General features: G+C 34.9%; 1 protein-coding gene across 2 annotated transcripts in view; it reads left to right on the top strand.

Annotated features, from left to right (window-relative positions):
- The first annotated feature begins 801 nt into the window (after positions 1-801).
- LOC138692599 (transmembrane protein 192) overlaps positions 802-20,981 on the top strand; it is a 30,399-nt gene continuing 10,219 nt past the window's right edge. Inside the window, exons 1-4 of one of the 2 annotated variants that reach the window (XM_069815612.1) lie at positions 806-987; positions 14,350-14,493; positions 16,914-17,030; positions 19,238-19,352. In XM_069815612.1, coding sequence (XP_069671713.1) covers positions 949-987; positions 14,350-14,493; positions 16,914-17,030; positions 19,238-19,352 — 415 coding nt within the window. In that variant the 5' untranslated portion in view covers positions 806-948. Of the gene's footprint in view, positions 988-14,349; positions 14,494-16,913; positions 17,031-19,237; positions 19,353-20,981 lie in introns of both variants that reach the window. The other variant, XM_069815613.1, reaches the window with a different exon arrangement.

A 20,981-nucleotide genomic window follows, 5' to 3' on the forward strand; every position in this document is an offset into this window, starting at 1 on the left:
AGGCGAGTGACATAAGAAATTGAAAACAATACTACAATTAAATTTCAAAGACCTGCCAAATGTTGTGCACGAGGCCACTCAAAGATCTGCCGAATGTTAACCATGAGAGCGCGGCGATAATACGATATATTATACACTTCTATCACAATTCAATAATTGACAACGGAAGACAATATAGGATTAACTTCTTTCTTTAAAGAAAGTGTCTATTCATCTGGGAACTTTACCTTACAATCACAGTTCTGTGAGGGAAATGTCATTGTTGTTATTCGTGAATTCACAGGCAACAATCACCAAACGTTATAAGTCAATTGTTGACACAATGGAATGAAATATAAATGTAAAATACTCCTTCTAATCAGCATGTCATATACCACAAATGCTAATAAACAGGAAACAAATTATTTTCAAAATTAAAAAAAATGGTGGGTGATGGAAAATTTCTGACTTCATTTTTGGAATCAGCAGATGGCAACATATAAGAAACACCCGAAATTATTTATTTAACAAAATCATTGTTGACCAGTGTAACCATATTATACAGTCACGAAGCTCAATACGTAGGACGTAGGGAATATGCATCCATAGATGCTAATCATTAGGATCGCTATGCCTCATCACAGACAAGGCGAAATATCGGCACAGTCCACAGATAAATGCTATATATCTGTGGCACAGTCAAAGAGTTTGCAATACAAACTCTTTGGGCACAGTCTATTGTTATGTGATCAGGGTTGATAACACAGTCGTTGATAATATGGAATCTAGCGGCTTTTGAAGTACTATTTGGCGAGTTATGGGGTTATCATACACTTCCGTTGGCAATCATGTCACACTATCTCGATGTGAAAGTTTATTATGGATGGTTAATCTCATCAGTTATGTTTGTGTTAAATACAATAACATCAATATATTAATCTGAAATTGTATTTTAGAGTTATTTTTATAATGGTTAGTCTAAGTAGAAACTTTAATACATCCACAGGGGTGAGTATTAGAAATGCATGTCTTTGTTTTCGTGAATATGTTCAGACATAACCTTAATATTATTTATGCGAGGTTTTTGTTTTTACTTTCGTTTATTAATACCTATTAATAGTAAAGCTTTATGAGAAATGCGTATGGTGTGGAAAAGGCGAATATTCGATCCCACTACGCACCACATACGGGAGAAAAAACACAAGTACTTCAATAATTGAAAATAACCTCAGGATTGTAGTATACCTCTCTAGGGACATGATGTGGCCATTGCAAAAGCTGTAAACCCACCAAACTGGCCCCGGGAAACGATTTATTCATTGCCAACAATTTACCATCTAAAATATTAAAAAAAGTAGATAATTGTCTATGTTTATCGAATGCGCATCATCACCCTTACAAAAAGGCACTTTTCAGTACCAACGTGTATTTTGTATGCACAAAGTCTATAGGAATTTTGAAGGTAAAGGGGAAGGAAGGAAACCGTAAACTGAAGATTATCCAGTACCTCCATCACTTTGCAGTACCTGAGAAAGCGAATGTTATCAGTAGTGCTTATTGAGCAACAACGTCCAGGTCTACAGCTGTGGGGTAACGGTTAACATGTTTGACAAAGTCTATAGGAATTGGGGGGGGGGGTAAAGGGGAAGAAAGAAAACTGTAAACTGAAGATAATCCAGTACTACCATCATTTTGGACTACGCAACAACGTCCAGGTTCACAGCTGTGGAGTAATGGTTAGCATGTTAATAAGTTTGACAAAGTCTAGGTCTATAGGAATTTTGAGAGTAAAGGGGAAGGAAGGAAACCGTAAACTGAAGATTATACAGTACCACCATCATTTTGCACTATGCGAGAAAGCGAATGTTATCAGTTGAGCTTATTGAGCAACAACGTCCAGATCCACAGCTGTGGGGTAATGATTAGCATGTCTTACCGTGAAAGGTGCGTGTCTGGTTTAAAATTGTGGTTGGGGTAATTCTTTACAATTGCGTTACTACGTTAAGGTACAAATTAATCCGTCGGATTAGAGTGTAAACCTGCTAACCACCAAAAAGAAAATTTTACAAGGGAAGCAAAAAACTGAGTTTAAATTAACTCTGAAACTTTAGGACCAAATCCAAAGTAGCCTACAGGTGGAATTTGTATCTGTACTTTGGATTTGGTCCTAAAGTTTTAGAGTTAATTTAAACTGAGTTTTTTGCTTCCCTTGTAAAATTTTATTTTTGGTTGTTAGCAGGTTTACACTCTAAGCCGATGAATCGATTATTATTGAAAGGAACTAAGTCCACTTTTTAAAGAAGTGGTGATATTCGAAAAAAAACTGTTTCGTGAGTGGTCTATCGAAGATCTATCTGTAAAATATAGACATACAGAATTAGTTTATACTCATAAGAATATTTGTAGAGTCATTAGAATCTTTGTAATTTAGAAAACACGTCATTAGACTTTAGCTCCTTTCAACATGGAAATGCTTTATTTACAAGAATGTAAACACCTTTTAGCCTCAAGAGAACAAAATGTGAATTTATTAAGTAATCTGTAATACATTTCTTAAGAAAAAAATCAACTATGAAACATGTTACTTGCGTGGTGTAGTAGGCCTATAGCCTGCATTGCTTTCACAGACTATATATAGGCCTAATGTTCATCACTAAGTGTGATCTTTTTATAAAATTTTGGCCACCACTTAATATTTACATCATAAATGTCATTCGTTGAAACAGTAACATTGCATTTTGCATTAATGATGAATGCAATGATACTATAGTATGCCTTGTAAGTATAGACTCTGTCCTTTTATTTTCAACTAAATTCATGCTACACTGAATGAGTGAGTGAGTGAGTGAATGAATGAATGAATGAATGAATGAATGAATAAATGAATGAATTAATGGTTTGTTCTGAGCTGGGCATCCATCTGAGCAAAAATGGAGTTTCTTAACATAATGTTTTACTTAATTAGTAAGGTAGTCCAGAATGAAAGAATATATTTCATTGACCTCTTTTTTGCCCTTTCCCTCATGATACATATACATATATCTTGCAACTGTTGTTATAGGTTGGTAGGTCCAAAACTTTTCTTGTGGATTGCTTTATCCCTGTAGTATGTATATGCTACTCTTTCACTCTTGATCTTTTAATATTGTTCCTAAGATATACGGGGTGGGCAAAATAAAACTGGCCCGCGGAAAATATATATGAAAGATATGAATTTATATGTATAAGACTGACGCAGAAATGATCCTGACAATGCAGGAAACCGTGATTTCGATGCAACAATGAGTTGCTGTCACATGTCCGCGCATGTGCATCTCCTGCATGCTCTGTCCTGAACTTCGCTGTGTCATTACGTTTGAGTGAGTGAGAAGAGCATACATTTTAGTAGCTAGTTGAATGTGACACAAAATGGTGCTCACGATAAAACAACGCATGTTCATTGTTGAATGTTATGCGAAGCACAATTCATGGAAAAGGTGTGCGGAATTGTTTGCGCAAGTTTCAGATTGAACGTGTTTTGGCAAAACCTCCAGCAAAGGCTGCAATGCAAAACTTAGTAGCAAAATGACATGAAATGGGCTCTGTAGCAAATAAAAACTGTAACTATCCGAAAGGAGTTTGAACATCAGAAACAATGCTCGAGTGCAGGAAAGCCTGGAACAAAGATTTTCCGGGCCAGTTTTATTTTGCCCACTCTGTATTTCGTCGCCATATTGACTTTCTTTTACTTTTATGGCCTTGTATATTCCGTCTTCTATTATCTGCTACTGTTATTTATTAATAAGTACAGGATAATCAAAATTAAACATTCAATATGGCAAACTGCCAATCAATCAATCTCTACAGACTCATAAAACGCGCGAGATATTGCAGGCAGAAATATTGTTAGCACAGGACCGCCAATCTGGAAGCTTTGTAGTTACCAACAGATGGAGTATGCTTTCTACTGGGTTATCCATATTTTGTGGCACCACAGCTGAGGTGGGGTCCTGCTCGGCCGATAAGTTATCACTTCCCACCGGTCAGGCAATGCAAGAGCCTGATGTTTAGCAAGATAGAGTGACTGCCTAATAAATTCTAATGCACTTTAAAAGTTATGTACTCACCGATATCACTAAAGGAGATGCTGGAACTGCCTGCCTTCATTTTCAACACATTTCTGGCATCTTCTTATGAACTTACCCATTATTTTTCTTAGTTCTCTTTGAGAAATTGAATTGATCTCTTGGCGAATGTTACCCTTCAGTTCGTCTAAAGTATGATTTATACATTTTGTCTTTTAATGACCCTCAGAGATAATAGTCACAGGCAGTTAAATCAGGAGATCTTGAGGGCCATGTGTTATTGCCGATAACTCTATCGTCAAACACTTATTGAATTGCCTGCAATGAAACATTGACTGTATGAGCAGTTGCCAAGTCCTGCTGAAAAAAACGCAAAACTACGTTCCCTCTCAGTTAATTCAGCAAAGAGGGGTTGCAAAATGTTGTTCAATATTTATCACTGTTAATTGTGTTCTCAAAAAAGGAAAATTGGGCCTATTATTCTCTCACTGGAAACTGCGCATCACACCCCTAATTTCTCGTCATGAAGAGATTGCTCATGAAGCAGATTAGTTTTTTGGCATTGTCGGCCATTTTGAGAATTTACATACCCACGTAAATGAAACTATGCTTCGTCTGAAAAGAGAATGAGATTAGGATCAATTTCTCTGTCATGCATTTTATTCAAATTTCAGTCACACAATCTAATCCTGCATACAGTATCACCTGGTTTAAGTTCTTGCATTACTGTACATTTACTTACTTACAAATGGCTTTTAAGGAACCCAGAGGTTCATTGCCGCCCTCACATAAGTCCGCCATCAGTCCCTATCTGTGTAAGATTAATCCAGTCTCTATCATATCCCACCTCCCTCATATCCATTTTAATATTATCCTCCCATCTACGTCCTCGGCTTCCCCAAAGGTCTTTTTCCCTCTGGTCTCCTAACTAACACTCTATATGCATTTCTGGATTCGCCCATACGTGCTACATGTCCTGCCCATCTCAAACCCCTGTTTCTAATAAACTGTACATTTATAGAGTTTTAATTTAAGCAACTTCGAAGCCCTTTGTATGGAACCGTAAGTAATTCCCATTTGCTGAGAATGATGGCTAAGAGACTTCTTAGGGGAATTTTCCAAGCTTTGTCCAATGTCATCAAGAGTTTCTTCTGTGAGCACTGTACATTGCCGCCTTCACGTCTTATCAAGAATGCTTCCCGTTTCATGAAATTTATTAATGAATCTATGAATCGTCCCATAACTTAGGACTTGAACACCTGGGAAATTCTCTTGAAATAATCTCCTGACAGCACTAGTGGGTTCTGTACAGACATAGGAATTGCAAATAAACACCTGATATGGAATAGAATAATTAGGCCTATTATTTGCCATTACTCTCACTTTACTTCACGTGTTGCTTGCACTGAAACACAGTACAAACCTTGTTGCGAGACCTTGAATAAATCAGTTATCCCCGCAGATCACTTCCCTTCTGCCTGCACAAACGTGTTGCTGTTGTCGGCTGAGGTGCTTCATGTAATTCTGGTTCTGAGATATTTGGATGATCCAGTACATTACCAATCGATAAAAAAGTAAAATTGACAAAATTGTGAACTTAGTTCCTGTCATCAATGAACAATTCAAATGTATTTAGGCCTACCTGCTTGACTTCTAATCGAGTCTTATTCAGCAGAGGTGTATTTCAGGCCTGGCAGTCCCTTGCGGCAACAGGGTACTGTTTTTCAAGGCCGGGCAGCACTAAGACACTTTCATGATCTTCATGTACAGGCAGTACCTATAATTGCTGGACATATTATTAACATTACTACAGTACTATTTTAAATTATTTTATTATTAAGGTTATTAATTGGTACTCAAATTGTATTACTATCGTGAAATTTTGCATTTATAAAAAGTCATATTTTATTCATATTTAAACAATTTTATAGTGAGGTCTACTCTGCAGACCTAACAACCTCTATATCTACGAGATTCATACATTCGAACCCATGTATTTTCGTCTGACATTCCATAAGTATTTCTGTGGAAATGGTGATGTTGATAACAACGAAAACAACTACTACCGGTACTACCGAAATCCCAGAGCAGGGGAATGTATTTATTTAAAAATACACCTCTACTCTGGAAGTAGTATCATTTAGTAATTGAGTCATGTTTCCTATTTTTGCCGCGTCTTTAAACTACATCAAAATGAATTTAATATTCTTTTGATTCAATCGACCAAATGTCTGATTGCTGCCAAGCATATTAATCTGCTGTAGGAGGAATAACAGACCATTTCATTTCTTTCTGCCTTGATGAGTTAGTTTATTTCTGCAACCGGCAACGAATGATACCCTGAAGCAGCTAATGATTTATGATGAACCATTTTATTTAGGATGCATATAAGATTCTACAAATCTGCTATAGCATTTGCCTCATTTTGTGCATCTCAGCAATAGATTCCCCACAACAACTTTTACCGATAATACATAAATAACTTACAACACTGATCTTCTTATAGCCACTTGTACATCATTAATTCAACATATTATGCTAATGTTTTACAGGCCAAAATGATGTCCAGCTTTCATTGGTACCTAATACACTCCAAACATTGTCAGATATTCTTGCCAACAACCTTTATGCTATTCACTACAAAAATGCAGGACAGATATTGGCAAATGAAAACGTGCGATGTGTAGATTTAAGTTTCGATGAATATATTGGATTAGATCAGTGATCGAGAAACTGCCTACTGAAGGATGAACTGGAAGGAATGGTGAACAGGAGAGGAGTTCGAGGCAGAAGATCATCTCAGATGATAGACGACACATTAAGATATATGGATCTTAAGTGGAGACAGAGGAAGGCAGAAAATAGGAAAGATAGGAGCTAATACTTTGTTTGCAGCGAAAGACCTGCCCTTGTACAGAACACTCTGTATGTATCAATGATCACCAAAAGTTGTGTCACAACACATGCCTCTGCCTCTACTCAAATATTGCATCATATTCCACCCTCTTCTTACCTGTACACTGTCATTCACTGCAATACCTGAGGAGATAACCATTCCACCCTTCTCTGCCATAGTGGTATGCGGTTTACATTTTTATTAGTCACCATTTTGTGGCGTTTGGCAACCACTGATTATGTTACAATAAACCTACTGCAGAGGAAATAGCTGGTGTTTTTGTCTCCGAAAATGGTGAGCCGCCAGAATACCATTATGTTGTGCATGGCAGGCAAGGGAGACCAAATTAAGCCCTCGCTGTGAACTGATGATATATCCCCTCCTCTTCCCTTATGACTCACAATTACAACACAGTGCCTCATGCCAGCAAAACAAGGTCACTAGAATGACTTTACTTTATTTTGTGTCATTTCAGATTGCTGTTCGTAGCCATTTCTCACAAGTTAATCCAGCAGTATTTAGTAGACCAGTATTGTCGGGTGGAACTTCCACCGTGGAAGCTAAGAGATTATAAGTTAATTCGCAAGGAAAAGCCATAAGGCATTGCTTACTGTTCATTTAAAAGTTCTATAAGATTTTTTAGTTTTCCAATCACTTCAGCAAGATATCTTAGAAAAAATAATGATTCTGCCCTCTACATTTCAAGACAATTCACGAAACATACAGACTTTTGTTCGTAATATTTTTCACAGGTAATGTTTTTCCACATTACCTTTTTTTTTTTTTTTATATACACTTTGCGTCCCCACCACATTCTTTACTCAAAACTATGCCCATAGGTGCAACACATCTTTCCACATGAATTCTTACACTTGCAACACTGTATATTGTTTCGATTTGATTGCTGTTAATTTTCCTTTGTGCAAGAATGAGGTGTCACTACAACACCACGGTCAGAAAGATTTCCTGGAAATCCCTTATCAGGCATAACTTCATCTCCATGCTCAGTAACATCAGCAAACTACTATCATTTATTATGAATTTGTCACTAGCTCTGCTACCATAACAATAAAATTGGATTTAAAACTGATCATTCCACTTTGGGTGACAGCAATTAAAAATTTCATCCTCATCTACAATATTCTGGATGGGTGCTCTACTTTAATCTCAGTACAGTCAATTTATTATGGTTCTGCAGTTTGGATATGTATTTTTAAAGCAGTTGGCATTGTTTCTTGAACACTTTGTTTACTTTGCCAAAATATAAATTTGTTTTTGATACTAGTTCCAGCAGTATTTTTTACAAATATTCGGGACACCGTTGTTCAATGCATACTGATTATTCTCAAAACTGGGTATGAGAGACTTGTTTTTATATTTATTAAAAACAGCGGTAATCAATTTTCGTTAGTTATTTTTTAAAGAAAGGAAGAATGTTAATTCAACATATAATTCTTTAGCTTTTAATATCATATAAACAAAATGCAAAAAATAAACAACAATAAGAAATAATGTTAATTCAACACAAAATTCTATAGCTTTTTAATTAATATCGCATAAACAAAATGCAAAAAATAAACGACAGTACAGTTCGAAGTGACGATAGTATATTGCTTTGCTATTTCCCGTCCATGTGTGCAGACAATCAGGGCAGGAATATGATATTGTCTGCAATGGCTGCAACCTTGAAACGATTTAAGATTACTTCGGCAGTCATCTAGCCTTACCAATGATTGTATCACATACACAACAATGAAACATACTCATAATGTTGAAAAACATAATTTAAAAAAATAAATGGACTTTCAACTACAAAATATACTATTAATCACATTAACACACGATACTACATCCGACAGTAATATGTATTTACTCTGTTCAAGTGTGATATTCATGTATATAACATAGTATACAAGTGATATGTCCCTAAATGCAGGAGGAAGTATGATGCTAATAACAAAGTACATGTGTTTAAATTTCTAAAGAATGAAATTTTAAAACAGAAGTGGATTGCATCTATTAAACGAGAAAATTTCGTCCCGAGTAAAATGCTTGTAATATTTATCAATTTCTGAATTATGAAGTATTGACTGTGATGACTAATATTATTAGACTCATAAAAACAATTTTATTAGTTGACTAAGTTCTGTTTCATAAACTTTTTACACATCTTATAAAATAAATATGCTAACAAGTTATTATTATATTACTATTATTATTATTATTATTATTATTATTATTATTATTATTATTATTTTATTATTATGCAGAAATTCTGCGTCATCATATGAAGAATGGGTGGAATATGATATGCGAAAATAATAATCAGTTAGTGATTTAAGACGACACTCATTCTGTAGGATCCCGGCCACTTAGTCACTCGTAATGAGTGCACCTCTGCACATTAATGTGTTGGACATTGTGCCACTGTCACACATCTGTGACGCAGTGCATGAGGGTTGGCCACTAAAGGGAATCTAAGAGGTGTAACTTAAACTGAGAGGATTCAATCCGGCATCAGAATGAGAATCCGGTGTGGCTTAGTGGATAGAGTGTCAGCACGTAGAGCTGAAAACCTGGGTTCAAATCCCGTGCCGGAGAGAATTTTTCTCCATTCCACCCATCCTCCTTCATCAAGTTATTATTAGTTATTAGTGTGTTTATGACACAGGCCAATGGTCTTGTGTACTGTAAACAAAAGGAAAAATCGAGTGCCGACACCAATTTTGCACCGCACATTCTTAGACAATTGTGAATATATACAAGACAAACCAAAAGCCTAAACTAACCTAACCTGACCTTACGAAATCTCGCCTTTTCTCTGTGATCAGTAAGGAAACGCATAGAAATGAGATTATGTGCTGCCTATCCATCCTTTCACCATGAAGGAATGATCCCACTGGCCCCCATTTTCATAGCAACTTTCCACCCTTATTTCAGTGCGAGATTGTTGTTGAGGTCGAGGGTAAACCGATGTACCTACCTGTCAGAAAAACATATAGGTCTATGCAAGACATATCAAAAGCTTATACAAACCAAGCCTAACCTGTCAGTGATTGTTTATTTTACTTTCCAAATATTGACTGCTCTGTGACATCCATTTCAAAAACCTTCTGCTAGATATTATACTCTCAACTATTCAATTGTAACTATTATAACTGACAATATGTAATGACCTCGCGCGTGTGTGTGTGTGTGTTTTTTTTCAAAGCCACACTTTTAACAAAAATGTTTTTTGTGTAAGTTCACTTATTACTAGACATCGGATTTTTAGGCAATAAAAATTGCAGTTTTAGGCGCCTAAAATAAGCTCAAAATTTGTAAAATTAGGCTCTATTTTAATGAAAATAGGCATTTTAGGCACATCAAGGTATCATACTTATTTCTTTCACTGAAATTTTTAGTTATACATTAAAATACGCACAAAAAAGTATGTTTAAACATTAAAAAAGAATACTATAATATATTTATAAACAGAGCTGCACAAATTTAATATATTGAAACTAACGAAATAATGATTATTGATATCAAGATTACTCATTTTAAGTTATTGAAATTCAGTTCCATGCTCAGACTTTATTATAATTATCTGCACAGTACACCACCAGAATTTTTTCTAAATTCTCCACAGTTAACCTTTGCCTTTTGTCACTGAGAATCATTTTGAAAGCAGAAAAACTTCTTTCAACCGAAACTGATGTGAGAGGCGCAAATTTTAAATTAGGTACAATAGAAACATCAATACTTACTGGAACATTTACACTTTCCCCCCGATATCACTCTTGATACTTTTTCCAACAATGAAAATCCTACATTCTTATTTAATACGTTGCCCCACTTATTTTTAACTTTTTTCCCAGTTTCGCCCAAAGCAGAATGTATGCTCACTTGAGCTTCCTTTACTATTGCTATTTGGCTACAAAGAGATTGTTTTTCACGTTCTAATTGTTCAATGCTTGCAGGTATGAAAGAAAAGTTTGATGTTATGTAGGCAATATCGTTTTTCACTCGTGAGTCATTCAGACAATCTTTCACTGCTTTCACACACGCTGCACTATCAGTTTCAGGTAATTTATCAATAACTGTGACCACTTCTTTAAATACTTAGAATAATACACCACTGACTGAATCTAGGTTCCCCATCGTGTAACAACCGGCTGAGATGGGAGTGGGATATCTGGGAAGTTCTCTCTGAATATTGAAATCCTGGATGGGGCTTTACAAAAACATTTTTTTGTGTTAGAAATAAACGAATTGACAAGAGGAAATTCATTCCAGATTGTTTCAGAAACCCTGTGAAGGCCATGTGCTAGACAGGTTACATGCGTGAGGTTAGGATAAAATGTTTTAAGAAGTGGAGCTGCAGCAACCATGTATGAGGCAGCATCAGTACAAAACAACAGAACTTTAGAATCGTCTATATTACCTGAGTATAAAGACTGTAGGCCTTTATTTACAAAATAAGCAATGGCTTGGCTATTCACTTTCGAAAGTTCCTTAACACATACGAGGTGTGGAATCGAAGGTCCATCAGGACTAAGTTTTCCTACTACCATATTTGCTATATACCTATTCATAGGATCTGAGGTTTCATCCACAGAGACCCATATGTAAGAATCACCTATATCCTCCCGAATGGAAGCTAAAGTTTCATTGTATATTCTGTCTAAGTAATTTTTTCTTAGGGTCGACTCAGATGGGATATTTTGTTTGCAGTATTTTTGTAAAAACTGTCTTAAAACCGGATTTTCAATTGCATTCCAGGGAATGTTAGCAGCAACAAACGCTCTGGTTAAATCAGCATAGAAATTGCTGCTGAGATTGGATGAAGTAGGCTGTGTTAGTAAAGTTTGTTGCAGTTGATTTTTCTGCTGAGCTTTAGCCTTATGAGCCGCTCCTTGCACATGCTGCTTTAGGTGGCACTTCTTTTCTTGCGAAATCTAAAAATGTAAAGTAAACTGAATTAAAATAAAATCCTAATTGTTGTATTGCCGTATTTCTGTCACAAAGTTAGTGGGTTCGAACAATCAAAATTTTAATGACCTGCAAATACTTAACTATCGGAATTTAAAAGGTTAAAGTGTAGTGGTCTTAAAAAGAATTATACCTCAGGATAGCTTAGTCAATGTATAAATATTATAGGCCTACTCATTAAAATTAATAGAATTTATATATTTCAACTATTGTTACATACCTGTTTGCTACAAATCTTGCAGAATATTATTTTTCCATCATAAGTGAATTCTGAATATTCTGTTAGCCATTGCCGGATCAATGTAGATTTTGCACTTATATTTTTCGGCATTATCGCGTTAAACTTCACAGGAAAACGTCCTACCGCTCAAAACTTCTCAACACAAATAAGGTGAGGGAAAGAGCAACTGTTAACGAGCATTCAAATGAACCGTTGTTATTGAGATTCAATTGGACAAAAATACAAAGTTCCACTTATTGTTGCATTTCCTGGTAGTGTTAACACTAGGAGGGCCATTCTTTTAAATATTTTGTAACGGTTTACCCTACTAATTCGCAGTTTTACGACTTTTCATAAATATTTCAGAAACACTCTTTCTCCAAAAATTGTGATTTTATGACACTCTGAAGGGCAGTAAGCTAATCGGCTTCAGACCGAAAACAGTCATTTTTATAGTATAGTATATCTCTGAATTGGTAGCAGCACATGTTGTGATTGTTACCTGCTTCAAAACTAAGGTTGGTTCTTTGTCGGCATTTATGCCTCCAAACATGTTAAATTCGGTGAAATCTATTGCGAGTGTCGTGAGATTCAAAACATTTTGTTTCCTTTATCAATGGTTTCATGGCCGGTGTGAAGCAAACTTTCCACTTTTTAAATGCCTTAAATTTCGCAGTGAATGCATGTATAAATTATAAAAAGTAAGAGTAAAATGCGAAACTTTACAGTGAGTTAGGCATTTTTAGGCGAATATTAACAAATTAGGCTCTAATAACCGTTTTAGGGCATTTTAGGGCACTATAAAACTCTTTGAATACCTTTCAATTTCCATGAAACACAAATATTAATAATTATTTTTACTTTTCTCCTAAAGAAACAAAATAGGCATTTGCCCTAGAATCCGATGTCTGCTTATTACACATATGAGGAAGCTGCTAGTAAAATATTACAAAAATTACTCAACAAATGACGTAAGTACACGCCGAAGAAATTATGATACCGCATCTAATAGCATTGGACTCTAAACCTTCAATATGCTCTCCTGTAAAATCTTGTCTGTGTGGCTTAGGACTATATCTTTCTCACCTCTTCATGTATATATATATATATATATATATATATATATAAGAGGAAAAGTCTACACCTGTGGAGTAACGGTTAGCACACATGGCCGCGAAACCAGGTGGCCCGGGTTCGATTCCCGGTTAGGGCAAGTTACCTGGTTGAGGTTTTTTCCGGTGTTTTCCCTCAACTCAATTTGAGCAAATGCGGGGTAACTATTGGTGCTGGACCCCAGACTCATTTCACTGGCATTATCACCTTCATCTCATTCAGACGCTGAATAACCTAAGATGTTGATAAAGCATCGTAAAATAACCTACTAAAATAAAAAAGAATAAGAGGAAAAGGAATTGGTTGGGTCACTGGCTGAGAAGAAACTGCCTACTGAAGGATGCACTGGTACGAATGGTGAACAGGAGAAAAGTTCGGGGCAGAAGAAGATATCTGATGATAGACGACATTAAGGTATATGGATCATATGAGAAGACACACACACACACACACACACACATATATATATATATTTAGAAATTTTTTATTCTGAAATTTTATATATATGGGGTATGATGATAGAGATTGGATTAATCTTGCACAGGATAGGGACCGATGGCGGGCTTATGTGAGGGCGGCAATGAACCTTCGGGTTCCTTAAAAGCCATTTGTAAGTAAGTGTATATATATATATATATATATGCTACCTATGTGCAAATTGTTTCTGAAGTTGAATTGTGTAAATATAGTGTATTAAACGTGAAACATTTAGTTAATTTGCGCTTTTTGTACATTTGTGAAGTTATTTCATCTCCTAGTTTAATTTGATCAGTTAAAAAAACGCAATGAAAATCAGATATATGTGGTGCGTAGCGAGATCGAAGATTCGATAATGCAAGAATCTTTACAATCTGTTAATTGTCATTTCATTTTGAAAGGGACATATTGCTTAGGGGCATATACCTTTGTAATTCATGTTCATATTCGATGCTCTTAATCATTATTCATATTTAGAAATTTTTTATTCTGAAATTTTATATATATAATTGCCATTTTGTTTATCTGTGCATGTAATTCTTGTTCTATTTTTTTTTTTTATTTAAAAACGTCGTTTTCTCTTTTAAAATTTTAATTTACGATTGTTTTCATTTGTTACCTTACAGGGAGGAGTTTTTTTTAACGATGCCTCATTGAGTGTTGGTGATGATGATATTCAACAATTACAACCAGTTCTTGGTGGTGATGTAGCAAGGAAGTTTTCTCCACTTAATACAGTGGCAGTTGTTACTCTTGAACTTTTAATATCAGTAAGTATACATAGACCTACAGTTTGCATTTGGTTTAAAGAATAAGTAAGCCTGTATAGGACTTGGAAATATTGGAATTAGTTTCTGCTGTGCACTACAATGCCGCTGCTACAATTTGTCACAGGGATGTAATGCCTGAAGTGATCCTCACGCTGAAATTGTTGAGCCTGAAACTGATATAATTTCCCTTCAGATATTTTCTTTTAACTCTTTTTTTTATCTGGAGATTATGTTACAATATTTAAATTATCCCTAGTGTACATGACCATATTTCTCATTTAATGGACGGTATATTAATTTGAAATGCCATAAGAGGTAAATTATATTTAGTATGTGAGCCGAGCTCGACGCATCAGTCAATCATCTACTAGACCATCTCGCCGACAGAGTTCATTTCATTATTATATCGCCGATGGCGCCATCCTTTCCTCTAATTTTCTTACCAATATTCCTATTGGCCGGCTAGCTGTTTCAAACAAATGCCGGGAGAGAACCGAGTTTTCTTGTTTATGTTCCGCAGCAGAGCACTTCACTCTGGAGTTCACTCTTGACGTGGAAGGTTGTTTCGAGAAATGTTGGATCAGTTAAGCTCACTCAGAACTGTATGTCAGCTGGTTAGCTGTATTTAGCAAGAGTACATTGACTTCGGGATATTATGTTCTACAATTAACTTCGGTTATGGATGCTGTCGACATGTTTAAGGTTGTATTCAATGTATTATGGCGTAGTTAATTTTGCAGTACGAGTTGGTTCGGTATTTATTGTATTTGACCACGATACATTTGTTAAATTGTTAATGAGAATATCCGCGAGTGGTAATATCTTGGTTTATGTATCAGATACTGCGGCATTTTAGTTTGGTGGGTTATGTCGCATAGTACATATTATGTTATAGGAACTGAAGTGGTTTGAGGATTTGATTCGCGTGAGTATTGAGATACCGAGTTATTGTCTACTTACGTTGTCTTCAGGATTTTCTGAGATAGCTCCGGGCGGAATGATGATACATTGTTATTATTATATCATGGAAAAGGTTGGACCGAATTCGTATACCTTGCTACTTGTTCTACTTTTCATTTTCAAATTGAGCATTGCCATTCCAGATTATTCCATTTACTATCCGGGTGTATTGCGATCCTAGTATATTTACATGGCTACGCGAATTCTAAGGTATCATTGGTATACATATATACTCTTTTCTCTCTCTCTGCATTATGGGTACTGTAATAGTACAGAGACTTGTATTTATATATTGTATTTAAGAATTAAGTTTTAATTTATTATTTGTGTATTGATCTGGTGTGTGACTGTTTTATTGTGCATTATTTTTCCTGTGATGCAACGAGTTAATATCTGGAGCCTGTTGTTTGTCTCTTTGTGGGAATCATTGAAATCTAATTGGGCATTTAATAAGGGTTGTGGAAACCACTGGACATTGGGGTTAAAGTTTATATGCTGTTTGAGATGTTGTGACAATGTTCCAGCGGGGAAATATTATATAGGTCATCAACCTGTTCTTTTGTGAATTTTCCGATTAGACTGAATTATGAATTTAGGAATGTATTGAGACATATGATTGAAAGTGTTGAAGGTTCTGAACTTTACTTATGATTGTATTTCAGATTAATTTATTATATCATTTTTCGTTTCCATTTAACTCATATTTTCTATGTTCGCTTCATCAAATTAATTATGTATTTGTTATTTATTATTTGTTAATTATATTTGTTATCATAAATTCACACTATCTAGTTTCTTCTAAGTCTTCCACTGCGCATATCCTGATCATCCGATGCACCAGATTCCATCTGGCGAGTAACATCCCGGTATTCTCGAGTTTTGAGAAGAGTGTTGAAGAGGGCGATGGGAAATCAACTATTACCATTATTACTATTATTATTTATTCACACCCCCTCTCATATGTTTAATTTTTGTTTAGACCTTGTCATTTTCGAATATTGGACAAATATTTTTAATTCATTTTGAATATTATGATTTTCGCATTAGGCCGTATTTTGAAACATACTTTAAAGGAAATTGAGTTTTTAGGTCAGCGTGTGTAACTTGATATTTTAGTGAGATGATTTCATTAAACTTTAATTTGCAAATAGGCCTAGCTTATATATCACAATATAATTACGGGTGTATTTAGTAATTTTATCTAATGTAGAGTGATATCTATGGTCTTTCAGTAGGCAGTTTCTTCTCAGCCAATGACCCAACCAATTCCTTTTTCTCTTCCTGATTAGTTTCAGCATCATTCTTTCTTCACCCACTCTTTCTAACACAGTTTCATTTCTTATCCTATCTGTCAATTTCACATGCTTCATACTTCTCCATATCCACATTTCAAATGCTTCTAGTCGCTTATCTTTTTTTTTCCATATTATTAAGTAGCCAAATGTGTTTGTGTTTTCAAGATTGGTGTGCTCATCGCAGCTATCCTACTTGCTACAGTTTGGCCAGATGAATTTGACAGATGTGAACCCTATTTTATTGTTTTGTACGTCCATGCTGCATTTTGGTGTGTTTCATTGGTAAGCTTCTAGCAGGCAGATTTATTTAACCTATACTCAATTCAGGGTCGAACTTAAATTTAATTTGCAATCAGCAGTGTCTGTCTCTATTGTGATGGCAAGAACATCGGCAGAGTTCGGATTTACCTATTACAAAAGATATAGAATAGAACTAGATAGAAGTGAGTTAGATCAATATCGAATACTTAAAAAGCTTGTTCACATTCCTGTTTGGGTGGTATTCTCTGTTGAGGATTCGTGATTTGTAACAGGTAATTTCTTCTGAGATTTAATGAGTCACTTTCATAGACAACATATGAGGCAATCTGTTCTTCTAACTCACAAAGCCGAAGCCTACTTACTCTTAAAGTTTCATTCTATGCATGTGTTTTTGATGGGTGTAATCAGTGTGTTGGGACTACAGTATTATTGGATTGCTATCATCAGCGACTGGCAGCAAACTTTGAGTTAGTGCAAAAAAGGCCAACAGGCAGGCATTAAGCTTTGAGTTAAGCATGAAGAAGGCTGTTCTCTCACGTCAATCACATTGTTTTCCAATAGTCAAAGTTCAAATATGGTACCGTATGTTGCCACATTTATCACTCATTATTTTATAGGCCTACATTATAATGTCTTGTGATATTCCAATACAGCAAATGTGAAGCTATGCTATTCCTTTTCCCATGCCACATGCCAACCATACTGCAATTTCTTTTCATCTAAACTGTTGTCGATGATAGTAATGCAATAATATACGTGGCTTAGTTTAATTTATGATAAATGTTGCAGATGATTTGGTGGAAAATATGAACACGAAATTTCGTTAAAACTTTTTGTTTCGAAACATTTGAATTATATTGATGCTTTTTTTTTAATTTAGGCACATTTTTGTAGGCAATTATGACAGTGAACTTCTATGATGTTAGTTTAAGGAAACTTGTTCTATGATCCACAAATAGGGTTGCCACCTTTTACTCCTGTGATTCTGGTCTGGGACACACGAACAACAACACTAATGATGATAATAATAGTGGCGTTATTGTTTTCTTGACATCCATTGAATACAGAACTTCATATGCTATGACTTTTAGTTATGTAAAGAAAATTTGGAATTTGGAGAACAGTGCAAAAAAGAAACAAGTTTCGGTGATATTGAATCCATAGTCTAATTTATTACATTCTGACAAAAAATTGATTGAAGTTCAGTGTTTCACTAATATTACAGATAGTCCTATTTAAATGTTTGGACTTAAATTGTTTTATTCTAGTGAGGAGGACGAGGAGGAGAAGGAGGAGGAGCAGCCCTTTGTTTTTTTCTAATACCACTCAAGTTTCTGCTTTTTTTTAAATTTTCGATTGCGTGTTAACATTGACCTGTCTATAACACTGGATGTATGACACTACACAGAAGATGTTATCAATGCTTTTTTTCCGTTCCAGCATCTTTTTGTTGCATTTTTCATCATGGAACCGAAATATGTGTGAATAACTGTTTCTAATATAAATTTTCTTTGACTTCCGCTTAGACCTTAAAAGTCTTAGTTGGACGAAAAGGCAGTAAAAGCAACAAAATCCTCATGCAGTGAACAGTAATCACCTCCCCATCCACTATAAAATATTGTACACAGAGTTCCACCACTTTTTTCTCCAGAAGAAAGCACTGGTTATTATTATTATTATTATTATTATTATTATTATTATTATTATTATTATTAATATTATTATTATTATAGACAAATAAGTGTGTCGCGGTACCGTAGGCATTCAGTAAAGTGTGTCGTCAGTCAAAAAAAGGTTGGGAACCACTGGTCTATGGGACCACTTCACAGAAAATTCTTGGACTTTATTGTTCATTATTCCAGAAGTCATTTCCTGGACAATCCCGACCAATCCTGAATGGGTGGCAACCCTATCCAAAAAATATGTGGGAGTTACTGTTGGCTTATGAACTATGTGAATATATTTAGCTTATATATGTCTCGTCTTTCGTAAATTATTTGCTTGGAATACCCTACTTTCTGAATGCACCATATATAATTTAATTTTAATTTGTTAAATTAATGCACATCAAATTGGAAGATACTGTGAAATATAGAATACAAAATAATTTAAACTACTTCCAAATTTCTCATTCAAGCAATAATTTAAAATGAGAGAGGAGGTCATAATTGAGCATGTATAAGCTTCACATGCATTGCTGTTCACAATACTGTACCTTTTTGTTTCAGGGTGTAGACAAACATGTCAAAGAGAAACATCATGAGTTAAGAGTAAATGGTTATCTGGAGTTTTATCGGCAAACACACAGTCATAGTAGAATTCCATTATGTATTGTTTCTCTGTGTAAGTAGGTACTGTAAAATTCGCAGTGGTTTGTTTTTTGTACTTTTGTAGTGTTTTTGTAATTAATTTTAGAATAAATGTTGAAAAACTTATGAGGAAATATGTAAATGCATATTTATAGAAAAAATGATTCATATTTGTTTTATCTTTCGACTGTTTAAGTTATTTGTTTAAAATAATAATAGAAAAAATACGTTTCTATTTACGTGCCTTTAATTTTTTTCACTTCTTCCAAACCAAGAGAAGTTGTATAGACTTGAATTCAATAATTCATCATTTTCTGAATTTTGTGTAGTGTTAATATTTTGTTATTGCACGCAATTGGTTTGATTATCAATATAAGTGATCTTCAAGGCTAAATTTCAAACCTCCCAACTACAAGTTAGTATGCTTTTGTGTTCAGCATTTTGTTGATCAGTGTTGCAAATGTATAATTCTGTTGCTTTATCTTTGCATTTATTTGTTCATTTCTATACAAAAGAGATATGAAGAAAAGAGATACAATATTGTGCATATGCACTAACAACTTCCTCTTTTTGTTAATTCTTTTCTGAACAAGTAACAGGTGGTGAACACATGTGAATCCAAAAACTTATTATGTAATCTTGCATTTGCGGTTTTGAATAGTTTATGGGAAAGTATTATTTCAATTATTAATAATTATATTCTTTATATATTAGTTTAGATTTCCAAAATAAAAAAAAAAAAACGGGACACTTATTAAAGTTGACATGAATCAACTCTTTATCTAAACATTCTTTATTAACTTGTGTTTATACAGTGTCATTGAGCAATAAGATCCAGTTTTATTTATTTTAAAGTAATAAATACTACACTGTTTACAATTACTAAGCTATAATAATTATGCAAGTACATAATAGAGTAGCATGGATACTTCACTTAAGTCATTGTTGACAATTTTTATATGCATCTATAAAACTACACGTATGCTTCGGTATCTTAGCCAACAATGATTATAGTCGGAGGCACCGAATTTGGTAGATGATCTCAATGACATTTCCAGTAGGCGAGCCAATGTTTTGTGAGAACTGCAAGAATGAATTGCGATAAGGCTGTCTGTCGTTGTTTATATGTTCACACTCGCCTCTCGTATCGTCATTATTAATTAATAAACACACCACAGTACAGTCCGATTCATGGGAGTGCCGTAAATGACTTTCGTTCGCCTCCTGCATTTTCTAATTTAAGAGGAAAAAAGCATTGCATAACCAGAACCAAGAAATTATTGCAAATGTTCATTACTTCATGAAGCGACAGGCGAAAAATAGTTATGAGTTGTGTCGAATTGTCTTCATTAATAACAAACATTCATGAAGTACGAGAATAATTTGCGTAAGCGACAGGAATCGACACGTCGGATAAATAACTGAAAGAATAGGTATGCTGAAATAAGAAAATACGTAATTCGATAATCTACGAGATTCGATCCGATACTGTGGATTGAGTCTCGGCGTAGCTCAGTGGTTAGAGATCCTAGTGCATGTAACTGGGAGTCACGAGTTCGATACCTGGCCCCGGAGCGAATTTTTCTCAATTAATAACCTGTGGTAATTCGATAAACCAAGCAAGAAACCTCATGTACCAAAAGTCTTAATGGAAGCAGATGAA

Source organism: Periplaneta americana, chromosome 17 (assembly GCF_040183065.1).
Source record: "Periplaneta americana isolate PAMFEO1 chromosome 17, P.americana_PAMFEO1_priV1, whole genome shotgun sequence".
Lineage (NCBI taxonomy): Eukaryota > Metazoa > Arthropoda > Insecta > Blattodea > Blattidae > Periplaneta > Periplaneta americana.